The sequence below is a fragment of a genome, unplaced genomic scaffold (assembly GCF_019419815.1).
Source record: "Pyrus x bretschneideri cultivar Hongxiangsu unplaced genomic scaffold, Pyrus_bretschneideri_v1 Contig76, whole genome shotgun sequence".
Taxonomy (NCBI): domain Eukaryota; kingdom Viridiplantae; phylum Streptophyta; class Magnoliopsida; order Rosales; family Rosaceae; genus Pyrus; species Pyrus x bretschneideri.
The window spans coordinates 1197732-1218176 of record NW_025999816.1 but is presented as its reverse complement, the minus strand read 5'-3'; the positions used below and the strand labels follow the sequence as shown (position 1 = coordinate 1218176).

The 20445-nt window shown below is 38.6% G+C and overlaps 2 protein-coding genes across 2 annotated transcripts; both read right to left on the bottom strand.

Annotated features, from left to right (window-relative positions):
* Positions 1 to 6803: 6803 nt before the first annotated feature.
* On the bottom strand, positions 6804 to 8016 carry LOC103955595 (agamous-like MADS-box protein AGL80). The gene has a single exon (XM_009367498.2). It carries the CDS (start codon positions 8014 to 8016, stop codon positions 7336 to 7338), a length of 681 nt encoding a protein of 226 aa, XP_009365773.1. The 3' UTR covers positions 6804 to 7335.
* Positions 8017 to 18413: 10397 nt separating this feature from the next.
* LOC103955594 lies at positions 18414 to 20111 on the bottom strand. The gene is made up of 2 exons (XM_009367497.2): positions 19049 to 20111; positions 18414 to 18737 (listed from the first exon to the last, which is right to left on the bottom strand). The coding sequence occupies exons 1-2, from the start codon at positions 20109 to 20111 to the stop codon at positions 18700 to 18702; spliced, it is 1101 nt and encodes a 366-aa protein (XP_009365772.2). The 3' UTR covers positions 18414 to 18699.
* Between the last annotated feature and the right edge of the window lie 334 nt (positions 20112 to 20445).

The following is a 20445-nucleotide window of genomic DNA, read 5'->3' as shown; positions in this document are numbered from 1 at the left end:
CTTCCCCCGAATTATTCATTTTCTAAAATTATTCTTTTTGTTTTTAATATATAAATATATTTCATTATTTCTTATTGTCCAAAATATTATAGGTAAATTACATTTTACTATCTCAGATTTGAAGTCTATTATAACCTCATATGACGTCTTCAAAACATTTTACTTTCATTTCTCAAGTACTATTTTATTTCAATATAATACATTCGTTACATTTTTCATCCATTAATCTGTGAAGAGCTGACATGGCTGCCACATTTGTGCAACATGGCAATTTTTTTTATTCATTAAAAATATTATAATAATTTACCCAATTAAAAAAATTAAAAAAAAAACCTATCTTTTTCCCAAAGCCCTTCTCGTTCCCTACAACCCAAACACCTTATCCCACCCCACCCCCCACAACCCCCAAACAACCCTCCATCCTTTCTCTCTCCACGGCCGACACCCCTGCAACCCCCCCCCCACACCATCGCCAACCCCGCAATCCCCCCCACCCCCTCCCCTCCCACCTATTAAGGGTAGTAATGTAAAATGATGTTGAGTAGTGTTGTCAGAGTTGTTGTGAGAAGTTTGCCATACCTTACTTAGTCAATAAGGTAGGTAGTTATCCTATATGTAAATGATGGTATGTATACCAAAGTGTAACATTATTCAAGTAATGAAAACGTACAACTTCATTTCTCTCCTCTCTTTATCTTTCTTATTGAATTTTTCTCTAGATTCTAACATGGTATCTATCGCCGATGTCTAACGACCTTTGACGATCTTTCGTCTCCCTGCGTTCTCTATGGTCTCTCTTCTTGATTTTCTACGCTACTAACAATGGCAGTATCTCCTTCACCTTTCTCTGATTCTACATCGCAGCCATCTCCTGCAAATTCTTTAGCCCCAAATTTGTGCCCTAATTCGATCAGTTCTTCGATCACAATTCAGAACATTGGCTTGCTGGTCCCGATGAAACTGACAACTACAAATTGAATCACCTGGAGTGCTTTATTTGCATCGATCTCTCGTCGGTATAATCTCATTGAACTAATTAATGGTTCCATGGTGGCACCACCTAAGTATCTTTTTGATTCTTCAGGAAATTGCACTTCGACTATGAATCCTTAATATGTAACGTGGTTTGAGAATGATCAGAACATTTTGATCTGGATCAATTCCACACTATCGGATTCTTCGATCCCTTACACTGTTAGTGTTACTTCTGCTCGTGATCTATAGGCAAAATTAGAGTATCGCCTTGCGACGGCAACTCAATCACACATTTATGAACTTTGTTCTTGCCTTCTAACAATTGCTAAAGGCGATTCCACTGCAACTACTTATCTTCAACAAATTGAAGAAATCGTTGATGCTCTTACGACTGCTGGTGCTCCGATTGATGATTCAGAACTCATCTCTGTTATTCTTCAAGGATTACCACCTGAATATGATGCTTTTGTTGATACTATTCAGTTTCGTCGTGGTTCAACCACTATTGATGAGTTACACGGCTTGCTGCTCAGCAAGGAGATTCAATTGGCAAATCATAAGAAGGTTTCTCCATCAACACCATTTTAAGATTATAATTCCTCTGTCGGCATTCTTCCTACACCACTCGATGACTCTAATTCTCAGGCGTATTATGTTCAACAGAGCTCCAATTTCAATTCTTCACAAGGACGTGGCATGGATTGGAATTTTTCTAACCCTAGAAATTTTCAGCATCGCCGCAATAACTCTCGATCCTACAATTCTCGCTAGAATTTCTCTTGTCTAGGTTAACAGAAGAATAATCGTGGCTCCATATCCAATTTCAATAATTTCAACAGAAGAAATTCATGTCAAATTTGTTGTCAATTTGATCATGAGACTATTGATTGTCCGCATTATATGAATCCTAGTTATGGCAACAAGAATTCACAGACAACATTTCAGGCTCACACTTCTTCCACTGCTCGAACATGGCTTCTTGATATTGGTGCCAATTCTCATATGACCAATTCTTACACAAATTTTCAAAGTCCTGAATCTTACAATGGTCCTGAGCAGGTCTATATTGGCGATGGCAAATGTTTACTTATTACTCACTCTGGTTCTTCTAGTCTTCATACTTCTACTCATACATTTGATTTGAATAATGTGTTGCATGTTCCTGATTTGAAACAAGATTTGATTTCTGCAAATCGATTTATAGTTGATAATTGGTGGTCCATTCATCTATATCCCTTTCACTTCATTGTGAAGGATCTCACTTCGGGGAATGAGCCTTTTAAAGGCCCTGTCAAAGCTAGATTTTATCCTTTTCCAGCACCTTCTGTTGCTAGCCATCATCAGGCTTATGTGGCCAGTACTAAAGTTTTTCAGGGCATCTGGCATCAACTTTTAGGCCATCCCTCATTCAAGATTTTAAATAAATTAACTTCAAAGTCTAGTATCTCTCTTTCAGATGGGATCAATAAAGTTGTGTGCTCCAATTGTGCTTTAGGTAAATGTTCTCGAAAATCATTTACCTATGTTTCTTGTAACGCAAGCAAACCTCTTGAGCTATTGCACATTGATGTATGGGCTCCTGCGCCTATTTCTTCTGTCAATAGATATCGGTATTATCTTCTCTTGGTTGATGATTTTACTAAGTATTCTTGGTTCTTTTCATACAAATCTGAATTTTTCAATACATTTGTTCATTTCAAATATGTGGTTGAAAACATGTTGGGATTCTAGGTTATTACTGTGCGATCTGACTCTGGTGGTGAATTTGTTAATAACAACTTCTTTGATTTCTTTAAAACATATGGGATTTCTCATCAACTCAAATGCCCTTATCCTCCAGAACAAAATGGTTGTGCTAAAAGAAAGCACAGGCATTTGGTTGAAATTGCCCGGACTATTCTTGCAACATCTTAAGTTCCTCACATCTATTGGGTTGAAACATGTTCAACAACACTTAATCTCATCAATCGAATGCCCACTGCTGGTAAACCATCTCCTTAGGAACTATTATTTCATAAACCACCAGATTACACAACTCTTAAGGTCTTTGGTTGTATGTGTTTTCCTTGGTTAAAACCTTACACATCCTCTAAGCTTGATCCTAAAAGCAAACCTTGTGTATTTTTAGGATATAGCCTCAATCATAAAGGCTATAGATGTTTGGATGCTCACATTAGAAAACTTTATATTTCCAGACATGTAATCTTTGATGAACACACATTTCCATTTCATCATCACCAATCCACTGTGAATCATTTTCCTCCAATTCAACCTATTTCCAATTCCCCATCCATCCCAACCTCATTAACCTTCACACATTCCTTTAATCTTTCTTCATCATCTGCTTTATTAAACCCATCCCCATAATCCAATCCGTTACCTACTTTACCTACTCCTTCACTCTCAGATTCCTTACCTCACTCCTCACCTATTCACCCTCCTCCTCCTATAACTAATATTCATCCTATGACAACTAGGTCTAAGTCTGGTATTTTCAAACCTAAGGCTCTTTTAGCAACCAAACATCATCTTTCATCTCATATATCTCCTGATTACACACTTTCCACATATCTTCAAGCATCTAAACACTTGCACTAGAGGCAAGCTATACAGGAAGAGTTCAATGCTCTACTTCAAACTAGTACATAGTCTTTGGTACCTCATGATTCCTCTCAAAACTTGGTAAGGTGTAAATGGGTTTTTGGTATTAAAAGAAAGCCTGATGGTTTAATTGACAAGTACAAAGCCCGTTTTGTTACTAAAGGATTTCATCAGCAACAAGGTCTGGATTATAATGAAACCTTCAGTCCAATTGCAAAACCTATTACCATTCGCATTCTCTTAATTCTAGCAGCTAAATTTGATTGGTTCATCAATTAGTTTGATGTTAATAATGCATTTCTGCATGGTAATCTCATTGAGTCTGTTTTCATGGTTTAAACTTCCGGGTTTGAAGATCTTGCTCAACCACATCATGTTTGTAAGTTGCACAAGTCGCTGTATGGCCTCAAACAGGCTCCCCGAGCTTGGTATGCCAAGTTCACAGCTGCATTACACTCTATTGGATTCTCTAGCTCCTAAAATGACCATTCTTTATTGGTCAAGAAAGATGCTTCAGTGGTATATGTCTTAGTGCATGTTGATGATATTTTAGTTACTGGACCAGATTCTGCAGAATGTAAAACTGTGATTTCTCAACTCTGTGAGTTATTTCTTGTTGAGGATTTGGGATCACTTCATTACTTTTTAGGCATTAAGGTCAAGAGATCTTCCAAGGGTATATTCATCTCTCAAACTAAATATATTTTGGATCTTCTCAAGAAGGCACACATGGAGGGTGCTAAACCATGTGTCACTCCATTAAGCACAGCTAAATTGGATCACTTTTCTCCATTACTGTCCAATCCAGAAGAATACAGATCCTTAGTTGGAGGGCTTCAATACTTAACCTAGACTCGACTAGACTTGTCTTTTGTAGTAAATCTTGTTTGTCGGTTCATGCAATATCCACAAGAATCTCATTTCCAGGCTGTCAAACACATTTTCAGATATTTGAAGGGCACTATTTCCCTTGGTCTCTGGTTTCCAAAATGCTCTGCACCTCTCAGTATTCATAGTTTTTCATATGTAGATCAGCGACCCACATGTGGTTTTTGTATTTTTCTGGGTGATTCGCTTATAAGTTGGAGTGCCAAGAAACAACCTACCATGGCTATATCATCAACTGAAGCGAAATACCTATCTTTAGCTACCACTGCTACTGAGTTAACTTGGATTTGCAAATTGTTAGTCGATATTGGTCTTGTTCTTCCTTGTCCTCCTAAACTTTGGTGTGACAACATATCTGCTATTTCTCTTGCTAAGAATCCCCTTTTTCATGCTCGAACCAAGCATGTGGAGATTGACCACCACTTCATTCGGCAGAAAGTCTTGGCAAATTCTATCACAGTGCACTTTGTCTGTACAAAAGATCAAACTGCAAATATTTGCACTAAAGCATTATCCAAGGATCGGTTCCTTTTTCTCCGAGACAAACTTTCTCTTCGGCTACCTCAGCTTAGTTTGAAGGGGGATATTAAGGGTAGTAATGTAAAATGATGCTAAGTAGTGTTGTTAGAGTTGTTATGAGAAGTTTGCCATACCTTACTTAGTCAATAAGGTAGATAGTTATCCTATATGTAAATGATGGTATATATACCAAAGTGTAACATTATTCAAGTAATGAAAACATACAACTTCATTTCTCTCTTCTCTCTTTATCTTTCTTATTGAATCTCTCTTTAGATTCTAACACCACCCCCATAAACCCATTTCCCAGAAACCCCTTCACTCATTCATTTCTCCCAACAAAACCACCACACACCCCCATTTTTGATTCCATCAATGGCAATTGCATCTCCATCCTTTTCGACCTTCTCCGCCTCCTTCTACCACACCTTCACTCGCATCCCTTCCATTTTCTTCTACTGCCGGAGGCTTAGTCTCGCCAGACAATGGCGACCTCCAATAGGACCTCTTCTACAGCTTCTCACAGCAGCATTGCCGAAGAGGATCGTCGGTGTTCGTCATGCTGCTTGTGGATTTCGTGGGGTCATGAGGCGTAGTCCAAAGGCCCAAGACCATGTTTCAATCGTTGAAGGGGGAGGTGGGGGTGGGTTTTTGGATGAGAAGGGAGGTGAAGAGAGTGGAGGACAGGGAAGTGGTCGGGGGAATGGGTTTTTGTGTTTTTAGTTTTTTTTTTAATTGGGTAAATTATTATAATATTTTAAATGAATAAAAAAATTATTTTTTGCCACGTGGCATAAATTTGGCAACCACGTGGCATAAATGTGGTAGCCACGTCAGCTCTTAAGGGATTAATAGATGGAAAATGTAACGGATGTATTATATTGAAATAAAATAGTACTGGAGGTATAAAAGTGAAATGTTTTAAAGATGTTGTATGAGGTTGCAGTAGACCCCAAACCTGAGGTGGTAAAGTGTAATTTACCCAAATATTATTCATTGTTTTATTTTGGTCCAGAGTATTAGGGCTTTTTACATTTAAGTCACTTCATAAGGCATTCATACTCTAATACTTTGGAAAAATTAACAGCCTTTGTAACGAGAAAGATATTAGAAATATTATGAGTTTTGATATGTAAGCTCTTGACTGCTTAGAATTCAATGATTGATAGAAGCATGGATGTATTTATCTCATTATGAGGTTGTTCATTTGTCCCGCAGCTCATGTCATCCTATTCTCCTCTAAATAAGATAAGTAAGTTTCACTTCTATCTCTAATATTAGAAAGCAAGAAGACTACTTTGGTGTCTCAAGGCTTCACCAAAAATTATTGGACTAAAACACCCCTAAAACAAAAAAAATCTAAAACTGATAGAATTTGATACATATAAAAGCTCAAGGGCAATTTTGTCAGAAAAATTAAAATTTGTTAATAAAAGATAATAAGGAGAGAAAAAGGGAACGTGTTGATCAAACTCCTCCTCCATTTTAGGAGAGATAATAAGAAAATAAAAAACCAACGTGGGAAGATGGGTGTAGAAAAAGTTGGATAATTATCTTCCTATTTTAAAAAATAAGAGATAATTATCCTCCTAAACTGAGCGGTTATAATTTTAACACGTTAAAAAAAAAAATTGGCGTTCAAATTTGAAACTGCAATTAGCAGTTGCAATTGGTTTTATTCCTTTCCCGCAAAAACTAAATCGTCTTCACTCTCAGGTATATTACTTTGATGTTTGATTTATTTTTAATTTCCCTTGTTTAATAGAACATGAGAATCTTTGCCCTTGGCTTCTCAAATTTTCCATGTTATCCTCATTTAATAAATTTCTAGTCTCTTGTCATCTTCTTAATTAAGAGCATTTGTTGAGTTTTTAAAATGTTAACCCAAGATAAATTTGCAAAATATATGATGTGTCACCAATAGAAAATAAATCTTGTTAGTCAACACCAAAATAATAATACGATCATCAACAATCACATCATATGATTACAAAATTATTTTAAAAAGTTGGTTTCTAGCATTACCAATTGAAAAAAGAAAAAAAAAATCCAAGGGATGAACTGCTTATTTTATTAGTAGCGAAGAAATTGGATCCATGACGTAAAAATTACTGAAATTAAATAAAAAAACAACATCCTTCTAGTCTACATACTTAAAAAAAAAAAACAAAAAAAAAAAACAAAAAAGTCTCCCTGTGGTTGATCTCAAAAGAAACCTGCGTAAAAGAAATGACATAATTATTAAAAAAAAAACTACAAAATTAACTCCCTGTGTAGTTCATATCACAAGAAAACTGAACAGTACGCCGACGTTCAAGGGTGAAATGGATTAGACCACATAGCATGGTGGTTCTAACTCCCAAACTGCAGAAATTCGTCCCCAGTGTTTGCTCCAAGCCCCGCCATCTGCTCTTGCGGCTGCTGGTCTTGTGGAGTCATTACCCCCATCGGTGCAGCCGACTGAGCTTGTTGCATGTGCATTATTCTGCCACTAGTCGCTGGTGGTGGTGGTGGTGGTGTTGGTACTACTTGGACATGATTGTTCTCGTTTTGAGCCAGCTCTTCCTGCACTTTCTGCACTTTTCTGTTTATCTCCTCCACTTTGTGGTCAACCACCCACCCTAGGTCATTCAGATCCCCCATATTCAGATCTTGCAGGGACCTCCCAGTTAGACACTGACTCATCAGGATTGACATTTCTTTCTCCCGATTCTCCTTCTTCTGTTTCCTCAGCTGGTCCTTTGCCTTCTCGATCTGCTGCCTCAGAAAAGCCTCCATGTTCAGCTGCTTTTTGGTCTGCTCCATTGACGGCATTGTCCTGAACTTGGCGTATGTGCTTTGTACTCCCGAAGGAGATGGCCAAACCTCAGGCTGAGTATCGTTCTGTCCGTAAACGACAGCACAGGCCTCAACATCACAAAGGGTAGTGATTTCACTCATCTTTTTCATGAAACCCTTCTTTCTTTTTTTGAATGTTAGGTTTCGAGTCGGGTGGTTTTGGATGTAGGCAAGCTTCACCTTCTTTCGAGACATGGTGGCTAGCTAGGGCACAAGTACGTGCCCTAGGGTTTGCTTAAGGAGGAGCTCTACAGTTTGCTTAATTGCTTGCCTAACCACAACTCCACTGACCGGTATTTATACTACTTGCAAGGAACCTCCTCATAAATTTTCTTAGATTTACTCCACGTTAGAAAGTTAATGCTCTTAGGTTGCATGATATACAAAAATCAGTAGAGACCATTTTGATATATATACATTGGATGTGAAATTTATGACTGCCAACAAATTTACAATGTGAAATTTGGTGGAGGGAATCATATTAGCAAATTAGCAAATTAAATTAAGAAAAAATTGTAAAACGTGAGTTTGTTGGATGAGTATTTGATATTATCCACCCTTGGTTTTATATGGAAGGCTTTTCTATTAGTTTCCATGCATGCATGAATATTCATGAATCTGGACATAGATTTTTTCGTGGCTCATTCATTTATTGAAAGAATATTATTATGTCTAACTTTGGTAATTATCATTAACAAGGTAAATCTATCACCCTCTTTCTTGTTGATAAGGATGAGAGTTCAATTACAAAGAACACAACAACATACTTATAACAATAACTATTTTAAAAATCCCCGCCTAGTGCCGGCTAGGCGTTAGGCGATTGGTCACCATCCCGATTAATGCATAGGCGTTTGAAAATTTAGAAATGACGCTTAGACCTACTGAGGCGCCCGCTTAGACCGCCTAGGCACCTGCCTAGCCCATCCAAACACGCCTAGACACCCACCTACGTTGCAACTCACTTAGACAGAAAATAGATAACTTTCATTTTGCATTATTTTTTTAATACATTGTAAAAATGAACACAAATTATATGCTTGTTCCCCATTTTTTCATTATGTTTCAATACTTCTTAATATATATATATATATATATATATATGTCATTCTATTTTATAATTTATGATGTAATTATATATATATTTTAAGTATAAACAGATACTTATTTACACAAAATATAACAGATTTACTTAAATCTGCCTAGACGCCCGCCTAGGCACCTAAGCGCTAAGCCCCAACCCATTGTCCAACTAGCACCTAACGTTTTTTAAAACCTTATTAACAAACAAATATAAAAACGTTATTTTGATGCAAACTATCTCTAAAATACAAGTTCGTGAATAAGTAGCCAAGATTAGTAATAGCACCCACAAGAATATTGACTAATTCTCAAAAAATGTGGCAGCGTGAAAACCGATCGGAAGCTGAGTGCAAAATAGCAGATAATGTTAGAAATAATTAATTTAAGCCTCAAAGAAATTGAGCAACGATCATTCTTTTTTAGAAATTTGTTTTGTTCTGTCACTTCTCTCTAATGATTCTCTCTTTTGTTAACTTGCAAAACCTTAAAACATATCTTTGGATTTTTTTTAATAACAAAAAGTTCTTTTGGTAACCATTGGATTTGACCTCAAGGGTGGAGATAAATTGACATGCTTTTCATGTGTGTGTGTTTTTTTTTTTTTTTTTTTTTGAAGAAGGACGATATATATTTCATAAAGCCAGAAGGCTAACGAGTACAAGGTAGAGAAACATCCTCTAAAAGAAGATCACTAATTATAAGAGGAGGTTCATTGAACCAAGTAAAATCCCCTCCAGTATGGAGGGCATAACAAGCCAGTCGGTGTGCTACCGAATTTGCTTAACGGCGGATGTGGGCAACAGAAGCTTCAGCGATCAGAGTCAGCAAGAACTTGACGTCTTCAATGATAGGTCCCATGGGAGACCGATTCACCGAGGATTCCAACACTGCCGAAACGATCTGAAGCGCATCACTCTCGATATCCATCTTGTTTAAACCCCTCTCAACCACCAGTTCAAGATCCATTCTTAAGGCCAAGGCTTCTACCTGTGCCGGAGCAAAGACTTCCTTAAGCACACGGGTAGCCGCACCAACAAAGATTCCTTCAGCATTTCTAATGATAATCCCTACACCACCAATGCAATGCTCCTTGTCGCAAGCCCCATCGACATCTAAAGCAACTCCAGTGTTGGAGCCCTCTCCCCTGGCAGTACACTATTCAATCCACCTAATGAACAGTAATTGCCCTCAATGAACAGTAAGTAGCCCTGGCAATAGAATTTGCATCTCCACCGTTACACTTCAATAGCCCTGGCAATAGGCAATAAAATATTAGTATTTTTTTTATTTATAAAATAATACAAAATAATTTTAATTGTAATATCGGATAAGATTTTTAATCGTTCTCGTTGTGCCACGTGTCATTATCCGAAGTATTATTAAATAATACAAAATAATACAATTATTGGTGATGGATTTCTGATAAGATTATTAACCAATCACGTCGCGCCACGTGTCATAATCTGTTCACAATTTTTTAGGATAGATTTCCAACAGATTTTTAACGAATGACGGCATGCCACGTGTCATAATCTGTTCACAATCTTTGAGGATAGATTTCCATCAGATTTGTAACGAATGACGGCATGGCACGTGGCATTATGCACAACCTAATCATTTCTGAATCCTCTATATAATCCACCATCCATCCTCACAAATCTCACACCAAAATTCTCAAGATCTCTATCATTATTCATAGTTTCTGCTTCCTTATTCACAAAAATCTATATCATTATTCATAGTTTCTGTTTCTTTCTTTCAATGTCTTCTTCTTCTTCCTCAAGGATGATGTGGGAATTCAATCAGGAAGAGGAAGAATTGTTTAACGAATCAGAAGCAATGTTCAATCACCAGGAGCTAAGAAATGAGAGGGAAGAGGATGAGGAGCGTAAAATGAGAGATGACAAAGTAAGAAAGGGCAGAGCCTCACATTCCCGTCGAGTCATCCAAGCTGCGGCTCAGATCTGCAGGCCCAGCCGTTCCGGAAACCTTGATAGAAGCAGGCAACAACGAGGTATGGAACTCTTGGATGATTATTTTGTTCCTAATAATGCATTCCCTGATATGTACTTTAGACGTCGTTTTAGAATGGAACGACATTTGTTCAACAAAATCATGATTGCTATTTGCAACCATGATTCTTATTTTGTGCAAAAAAAAGATGCTTTTGGTGCTATGGGTCTACTGCCTGAGCAAAAAATTATTGATGCCTTACGGATGCTTGCATATGGAGCATCTGCAGACCAAGTGGATGAGATAACGAGGATGGGGCAATCAACCATTCTTGAGTCCCTGATGAGGTTTTGCGGAGCAATCGAATCTATCTACACCGCTGAGCACCTCCGCAAACCTACACACATGGACTTGGAGCGGCTGTTGAAGAAGGCAGAGATGCGTGGCTTTCCTGGGATGATTGGAAGCATTGATTGTATGCACTGGACGTGGAAAAACTGTCCAAGTGCATGGCAAGGCGCTTACGGGGACAGAAAATGAGCAAAAAGTATCATTCTGGAGGCAGTGGCATTGTTTGATACATGGATTTCGCACGCCTTTTTCAGGGTCCTGGGAGCTCAAAATGACATCAATGTCTTTGCCCAATCCCCAGTGTTCAACGATGTCTTGCAAGGAAATGCACCAAAAGTTACGTATGAGGTCAACAGACTTATGTACGACAGGCCATACTACCTAGCTGACGGCATCTACCCGCGCTGGTCAACATTTGTCAAAACAGTGCCACGCCCGCGGAGTGCAAAGGAAAAACACTTTGCAAGCTGTCAAGAGGGGTGCAGGAAGGATGTGGAGCGTTGTTTCCGTATCCTCCAAGCTCGCTGGGCGATCGTCAGGGGTGCTACCAAATTGTTTGATGTAGAGTCGCTTCGATCCATCATGATGACGTGCATCATTCTTCACAACATGATTGTGGAAGATGAGTACAATTCTGAAGCTGTTGATGAATATGAGCCAGACCCGATGAACAATTCAAGAACACGTATATATTGTGCTCATGACGCCACCGATGAGCCTGTGCAACATGAGCCATTACAAAGGGATGGACGTTACAATGAAAGGCTCATTCAACGATATACTGCATTTCAAATGCCAGACATGCACAATGCCCGACAAATTGACTTGATAGAGCACCAGTGGGCATTGAAACAAGCTGAAGATAATTAAGTTCATTTAGTGTGTTTTTTTGAATTTGGTATGTTTATGTTATTTTATTTGGTGTGTTTTATTATTTGGTATGTTTATGTAATTTTTTTATGTTTATGTTTATGTAATTGTTAGTATATGTAATTCTTAGTATGTTTATGTTTATGTTTATGTAATTCTTAGTATGTTTATGTTTATGTTTAATATTAGAAAGCCAGATGAGTATTTATGTTTGGCTTTTAGTGTTTGTTCAAATTGCTTGCAACCTTAAAATTGTGATTGTGCATAATTCTCATCTTAATTAGTTACACTCTTTATTTTATCATGGCTTTGATGTAAGTAGTAGACGCTATGTTCACATATGTACATATTTTGCTTTGGTTAATACATTAAAGCATATCATCATTAAAGAGAATGGCACCATCATACAAGTAGACTTTATGTTGTTTTCTTCAAAATAAAAAAAAAAGTAGACTTTATGTTTTTGCATGTATATATTGTTCATCTTTTGTTTTGGATCAATGTATCAAAAATCATACCATTATGTAATTCTTAGTATATCCAATTCTTAGTATGTTTATGTTTATGTTTATGTAATTCTTAGTATATGTAATTTTTTTACGTTTATGTTTATGTAATTCTTAGTATATGTATTATAAGAAGAAAACAGAGTCACACTTCGTGTGAGTTTTAATCTATGTAAAGGACTTTTAATTAGAACCATGGACTTTTAATTATTTTATACAAGGACTTTTAATTAGAACGATGGACTTTTAATTATTTTATACAAGGACTTTTAATTAGAACGATGGTCATGGTCATGGACTTTTAACAACATAAATAACTTACCAAATTAATTTGAATAAATATTCAAGAAATTGGAAACAACATAAATAATACAAACAATAAATAATAAATTACAACCCAAAGTGATTGGAAAATTATGGGCTCCGATTACAAAAAGTACTCTATTCATCATCACTTAAATAATTTGTGGTGCTAGGATGATCTTCTCTTGCGGTACTAGAACCACCTTGGCTTGCTATTGTTTCTCTTGCACGCCTCCTTCGCACCACGTCCGCTTTCTCTGACTTCCAAAAAAATTTAGAATTTGGAGACTTCCCTTCTAAAGACATGTTCATAATCTCACGATCTTGTTGAGCTCGTCTTTCTTCTCTAACATGTTCCCTTTCTTGCCTAAGTAGCTCTCTTTCTCTCTCATTAGCATAAAATTCTCTCTCAATAGCTGCTGCTTTTGATGCCTCTCTAGCCTTATCAACCTCATCTTTCGCCAGTTCCCTCGCCAAAGTCAATTCACCTTGGCGAGTAAGTTCTTCCATGAACTTTGCATAATCGTTATTCGAAGCACTCCCTTTTCTCTTTGAAGCCTTCTTACCTTGAGGCCTAATTGGAAAACGGGTCGAACCCGACGCTTGTTCAGGGAGGGGCGTTTCGGGCACTTCTTCTGCATCATCTTCATGAACATGATCGAGTGTAGAGTGTAGAGGGGTGCCGTTCATGTGCACTTCTGGACCGACTGACACAACTCTAAATTTAGGACAATCTTTGACAATATTCCAACATTCCCACCGGTTGAATGATTTATTTTTGCTTTTGGTTTTGGCAGCGTACCAAGCTTGTGCTTGAAGTTCCTACACAATAAAAATAAGTAACAAATAAATAATACAAATAAATAATTATAATGAAAATAAGTAACAAATAAATAATACAAACAACATAATTATAATGTAACAAATAAGTAACAATAACATAATTATAATGTAACAAACAACATAATTATAATGTAACAAACAAATAAATAATACAAACAACATAATTATAATGTAACAAATAAGTAACAATAAATAATAAATTTTGAACGAAACAAATAAATAATACAAACAATAAATAATAAATTATGTAGATAACAAATAAATAATACAAACAAATAATTATAATGTAAATTTGGGTATCAAATAAATAATATATTGTTACCTGATCCGAGTAATTTTCCCCACTTCGAATATTACTACTAGCTTGTGCCAAAGCGTCTCTCCACGTACTAAACGATTGGCTAAGTAATTTCCAATGACTGGACATCGATTCTTTGGTTCTTTTCCCACCAATTTTCTCAAGAAAATTGGTATGAATAAGACTCCACATTTCTCGCAACTGCATCTCATTACCCGTAAGCGAACTATGAGTAACTTCAACCCAACTAGTACACAACGCAACATCTTCAATAAGCGACCAATTCGTACCTGCACCAGTGGTCATTTTGTTGAAAAAAAAATGGATTCAAACTTTGAGACAAAGAAAGGAATGTGATTGAAAGTAGTTGAGAAAATATGAAATTGTTGTGTAAGGTAGATGATAATGAGAAGGTATTTATAGAAAAGTAAAAACAATTTTTTTTACAATTTTTTTCAGATTTTTCAGATATTTTTTTGAATTTTTTGAATTTTTTACAATTTTTTTAAATTTTTATTCAATTAATTAATCTCTGCCGTTGGATATAAAAAAATTTGAATTCCAACACTCCAGATTGTGTCACGTGTCACAACGGTAACTTTTCAGATTTTTAAAACTATTTTTTCATTTATTTTTTAATTTATAAAGCATTTTAATATCTATCGTTGATCTCAGATCAAACGGTGGATATTAAATCTGACTTTTATTTTTTTTTTACCGTTGAGATCGAACGGTCCACATTAAGTGACCGTTAAGATCTAACGCACCGTGAAAAGCCACGTGGCTTCCCAACGGTGACTGACAACTGCTTTTTTTTTCTGATTTTTGTGTCAGCGACACGCCCCCACACGCGGGTGGGGTGCACGCGCCTGACACAAAAAAAATAAAATATTACGCTGACGCCACCCTGACATCAGCCTGACGTCACGCCCACTTCGGGCTCTCGGGCTCTCGGGCTGGCAATCCCTCACGAGCCCGGAGCTCGGGCCTCCCCCTTCCATCTGGCTAGCCCACGCTGGAGCGACGCCACCGGGCCTTGGGCCCTTGTTTTGGAGCCCGTCCCCCGGGCAAAACCTAACGGTGGGAATGCTCTTAGCTTCATTCTACCAGACGGAGGGCAGAACCCCGAAGGGGAGCCCCCAGATTATTTGGTTGGGAGGGAGAGCAAGTCACCCGTAGGAAGTCTTGCCACCAATCCACGGCTCAACTCATAACCGTTCAAGGGTCCCGACTCGAAATCTTACTCCACAGCTTTGAATTTCTTGCCGTCCAAATGACCCAAAGAAGCATAGGACACACTCAAAATCTGTCCGCTTAGAATTCTGCACCACAGTTGAAGCCCATTCCTTGAGGGAGCCACTGTTCCGGTGCGGAAGTCGGCAAGATAATGGTGCTGCTCGCCACACGCCAACAACAAAAGGGCACTCCATCATAAGATGGTAAGTCGATTCCAGTGCCGAATCACATAGAATACACATCTTGATAAAATATGAACCTGCTAGGGCTTCGTGATTCTAGGGTTTAAGCCATGAGAGAGAAGTATTGAAGATGGTTTTGTATATTTGCTTGATGAAACAATTACAAGATGAAACATATATATAGGAAAGAAAAAGAACATAAGCCTAATTTTGCCTAACTTGCCTAACTTGCCTAACTTGACTAACCTAACTTGCCTAACTTTGAACAAGAAAATTGACTAGCCTACCATTATTCCAACATGTTTATTTCATGCATTTTAACACTCCCCCTCAAGTTGGAGTGTGAATGTCGATGACACCCAACTTGCTAATTAAGACCTCAAATTGTGCCGAGCTTAGTGGTTTGGTGAACAAGTCTGCAGGTTGATTCGAGGTCCGTATGTAAGCTGTTTGCACCATTCCCATTTGAATCTTCTCACGTACTAAGTGACAGCCTATCTCTATATGCTTCGTTCGTTCATGAAACACTGGGTTCGAAGCAATGTGCATGGCAGCTTGATTATCACAAAACATTGTGACTGGTTGTGCATGATTTACTTGCAAGTCCTTCAAAATGTTTCTTAGCCATATAACTTCACAACAAGTAGTAACCATAGAACGATATTCTGCCTCTGCACTGGAACGAGATATTGTGTTTTGTTTCTTCGTTTTCCAAGATATCGGTGCTTGTCCAAGGAAGATACAATAACCGGTTATTGACCTTCTAGTGTCTTTACACCGAGCCCAATCAACATCACAAAAGGCTTGTAGTTGTAGTGAACCTGTAGAAGGCAAAAGAATTCCCTGTCCAGGAGATTGTTTGATATACCTGAGAACCTTATGCACCGCTTCAAGGTGTGGTTGTCGTGGCTTGTCCATGAATTGGCTTAACATATTAACCACATAAGTCAGGTCAGGTCGCGTGATGGTTAAGTAAATCAGCCTCCCTACGAGTCGCGTGTATGAAGAAGGATCATGTAGGAGCGTCCCATCAGTTTGTGTAAGGGACATGTTTGGTTCCATTGGTAATCGTGAGGGCTTCGCACCAAGGAACCCAGCATCTTCTAGTATCTCCAACGCATATTTGCGTTGGCACAAGGCAATCCCTTGTTTAGACCTTGCAACTTCTATCCGCAAAAAGTATTTGAGTTTTCCCAAATCCTTTAGTTTAAAATGTTGGGAAAGGAAGAGTTTAGTCTCTTCAATTTCTCTCAAATTGTCACCTGCAAGGATCACGTCATCAACATACACAAGTAATGCCATGAAACTACCTTGACGGTTTCGGACGAACAATGAGTAATCTGACCATGATTGATGAAAACCAGCAGTCTTGAGAGCACTAGACAGCTTGATAAACCATTGTCTCGAGGCCTATTTTAAACCATAAATGGATTTGTGTAATTTGCATACTCGTGTCTCCCCCTTTCGTCTGAACCCAGGAGGCAGGGACATATAAACCTCCTCGTATAAGTCACCATGCAAAAATGCGTTGTTCACATCAAGTTGATGAAGATGCCAGCCTCGGATGGAGGCAATACTCAGGAGGACGCGGACGGTGGTGAGCTTGGCAACTGGAGCAAAAGTTTCCCGATAATCAAGCCCCTCAATTTGACTGTAGCCTTTAGCAACGAGACGAGCTTTGTAGCGTTCAACACTGCCGTCAGGTTTAAGCTTCACCTTATAGATCCATTTGCAACCGATGGGATGTTTGTGAGGTGGTAAGGGCACAAGAGTCCAAGTGCGATTTTCATGAAGGGCAACAATCTCTTTTTGCATGGCGTCACACCATTTTGGATCCTGAACAGCCTGCGAAAAACTGGTGGGTTCTTTGATAATGGTGAGGGTGGTGAGAAAGGTTTTGTGAGTGGGGGATACATGGTCATAAGATAAATAATGAGATATGGGGTGAGATGTACCTGATGACTGGACCATGCTTGTGGAAGATGTGGGAGCAACACGGGAAGGGAGGGCCACCTCAACATGAAAGTCCTGCAAAAATGTGGAAGTTTTGGTCGGTCGAGTGCTACGACGGAGTGGAGGTGGTTGGTCTGGTGATGGAGTGGTTGGAGGTGGGGAAGAGTGTAGGGTATGTGAAGGTGTTGATAAGGTATCTGGTGGTGGAGTTGTAGTAGGTAAAGGAGATGAGGGTGGTGTGATGTCGGTAAGTGTGGGAGAGGTGGTGTTTATTTCTTCGGGTGCAAGGCTTGAGTGCGACTCAATGGGAGAGGTCAAGTCAAACGTGATAGGTGAGGGTGTAATGTTTGATGGAGACGGGGCAGCGGAAGTGGTATGATTTTGGAATGGAAAATGATTTTCAAAAAAAACAACATCCCTAGAAACAAAAGTCTTATTGTGTTTTATATCAAACAATTTATAACCCTTTTGACCATAAGGATACCCAAGAAAAATGCATTGGATTGCACGAGGGTCGAATTTAGAGGGCCTTTGGGCGTGTGTAGAAGCAAAACATAAACTACCGAAAACCTTTAAATGGGAATAGTTAGGTGCTTTGTGAAACAATTTTTCGTAAGGTGTTTTACCTTGGAGAAGTGGAGTGGGTGTTCTATTGATGAGGTAGGCTGAGGTTAAGATTGCATCCCCCCAAAAACGTTTTGGCAAACAAGCTTGAAAGAGCAAAGCCCGAGCAACATTGAGCAAATGTCGGTGTTTACGTTCGGTAACACCATTTTGTTGTGGTGTGTTGACACAACTAGATTGATGTATGATGCCTTTGAGAGCATAAAATTGCTCAAGCTTAAACTCAGGGCCATTGTCACTTCGTATGATTTGAACTCTGGTATTGAATTGAGTTTCAATCATTTGAACGAATCCGACTAAAATGTCTTTTGTGTCAGATTTATGTTTCATCAAATAAACCCAAGTGCTTCTAGTGTAGTCATCTACGATGGTAAGGAAATACTTGGCACCTGAAATAGAAGCAACTTGATAACCACCCCAAATATCAATATGCAATAATTCAAAACATGATTTGGTAGAAATAGAGCTCAAAGGAAAGGGTGATCTTGTTTGTTTGGCCAACGGGCAAATTAAACATTTTTCCAAATCACAAGCCTTATTGTTAAATAAAGGTAATAACGAAGTGGCTTTATGAGATGGGTGTCCTAGGCGTTGGTGCCAAAGCTTTGGTGAGACGGTTTGAACATTGTTGCATGTTCCTTTCTTTGATGTGTTGAGGTAGTAAAGTCCATCCCTTTCAGTTCCTGTCCCAATCATCTTCCCCGAGCGAAGGTCCTGAATGACACAAAATTGGGTGAAGAAAATGGTGGCATATAAGGAATCATAGGCTAGTTTACTGATAGATATTAAATTCAACCTAAAGAACGGCACACATAGGACATTTTCAAGGATAAGATTATGAGAGAAAACAACTTGTCCAATGTGAGTGACTTTGGCAACGGAACCATTTGGCAGTTCAACTGTATGATTTTCAACAGCTCGTGAGTGTGTAAGGAGACTAGGACTACAAACTATGTGATCCGTGGCACCACTGTCCAGGATCCAAATACTTTTGGTTCCTTTACATGAAAAAGAGAAGGCTTTACCTGAAAGTTCTTCATGACTAGGAGGATTACTGACTTGATTGGCAAGTGATGATTTGTTCTTGTTCAACATCTGAAGGATTTGCTTGCAGTCCTCCTGAGAGAACGGGAAATTAGGCACTATCTCTTGCTTGTTACTGTGTGAAACTTGATTGCCCTTTGAAGAAAAGAGACGATTGGATTCGGTCTCTGTGGCTGCTTTTCGTTTTCGACAGAAATCGAAGGTGTGGCCTTTCCATCCGCAAAAAGTGCACTTGAGATGTGCACGACAATTTTTGGTGATGTGATTGGTTTTATTGCACTTTCCACATCGCATCTCCTTGTCTTCAGGTGTAGGTTCTCGCGACAGATTCTTCACTGCAAAGACAGCAGTTTCTAGTTGTGTGCTTTTCCCATTGGAAACCTCTGCCTGGCGTTCATGTCGAAGGACCAATGCATATGCCTTGTTCACCTTAGGCAGTGGTTCGAGAAGAAGAGTATTGCTTCGAACCGTAGCATACGATTCGTTCAGTCCCATAAGGAACTTCATGGTTTTCTGAGTTTCAACATATGAGTTCATCTCATTCTTTGTTCCACAACTGCATGCTGGAATGGAACACAAAGTATCACGTTCATCCCATAAACTTTTAAGTTTAGTGAAGTAAGAACTTACACTCATATTGCTTTGAACGCAATCATGGATCTCGTTCTCAACATGGAACAGCTGAACTATATTCACATGTGAGAACCTCTCCTGCAGATCGGTCCACATTTGTCGAGCATCCTTGTAGTTGATGACACTCCCTGAAATCTCCTTTGACATGGAGCCTAGTAGCCATGTCTTGACCAAGTTGTTGCAGCGATTCCATTGCTGCAGCTCCTCAAAATTATCCTTACTTGGTTTGTTGATCGTCCCATCAACAAAACCAAGTTTGTTCTTGACCGTTAAGGCCATACTCATGGATTGAACCCATGTGTTGTAGTTGTCTTCCACCAATGGTTGTGGTACGAGGATTGCACCAGGTTGATCCGAGTGGTGGAGATAGAGCGGGTGGTTGGGATTTTCCCATTTTGAATGAGAGGCCATGCCTAGAATGGTTGACCTCGTGATGACAATGTTGTTGGTTGTGGTGCGGAAGCGTTGAAGATAGGTGGGGTATTCAGAGTCACCAGGAACGGTGCTCTGATACCATGATAAAATATGAACCTGCTAGGGCTTCGTGATTCTAGGGTTTAAGCCATGAGAGAGAAGTATTGAAGATGGTTTTGTATATTTGCTTGATGAAACAATTACAAGATGAAACATATATATAGGAAAGAAAAAGAACATAAGCCTAATTTTGCCTAACTTGCCTAACTTGCCTAACTTGACTAACTTGACTAACCTAACTTGCCTAACTTTGAACAAGAAAATTGACTAG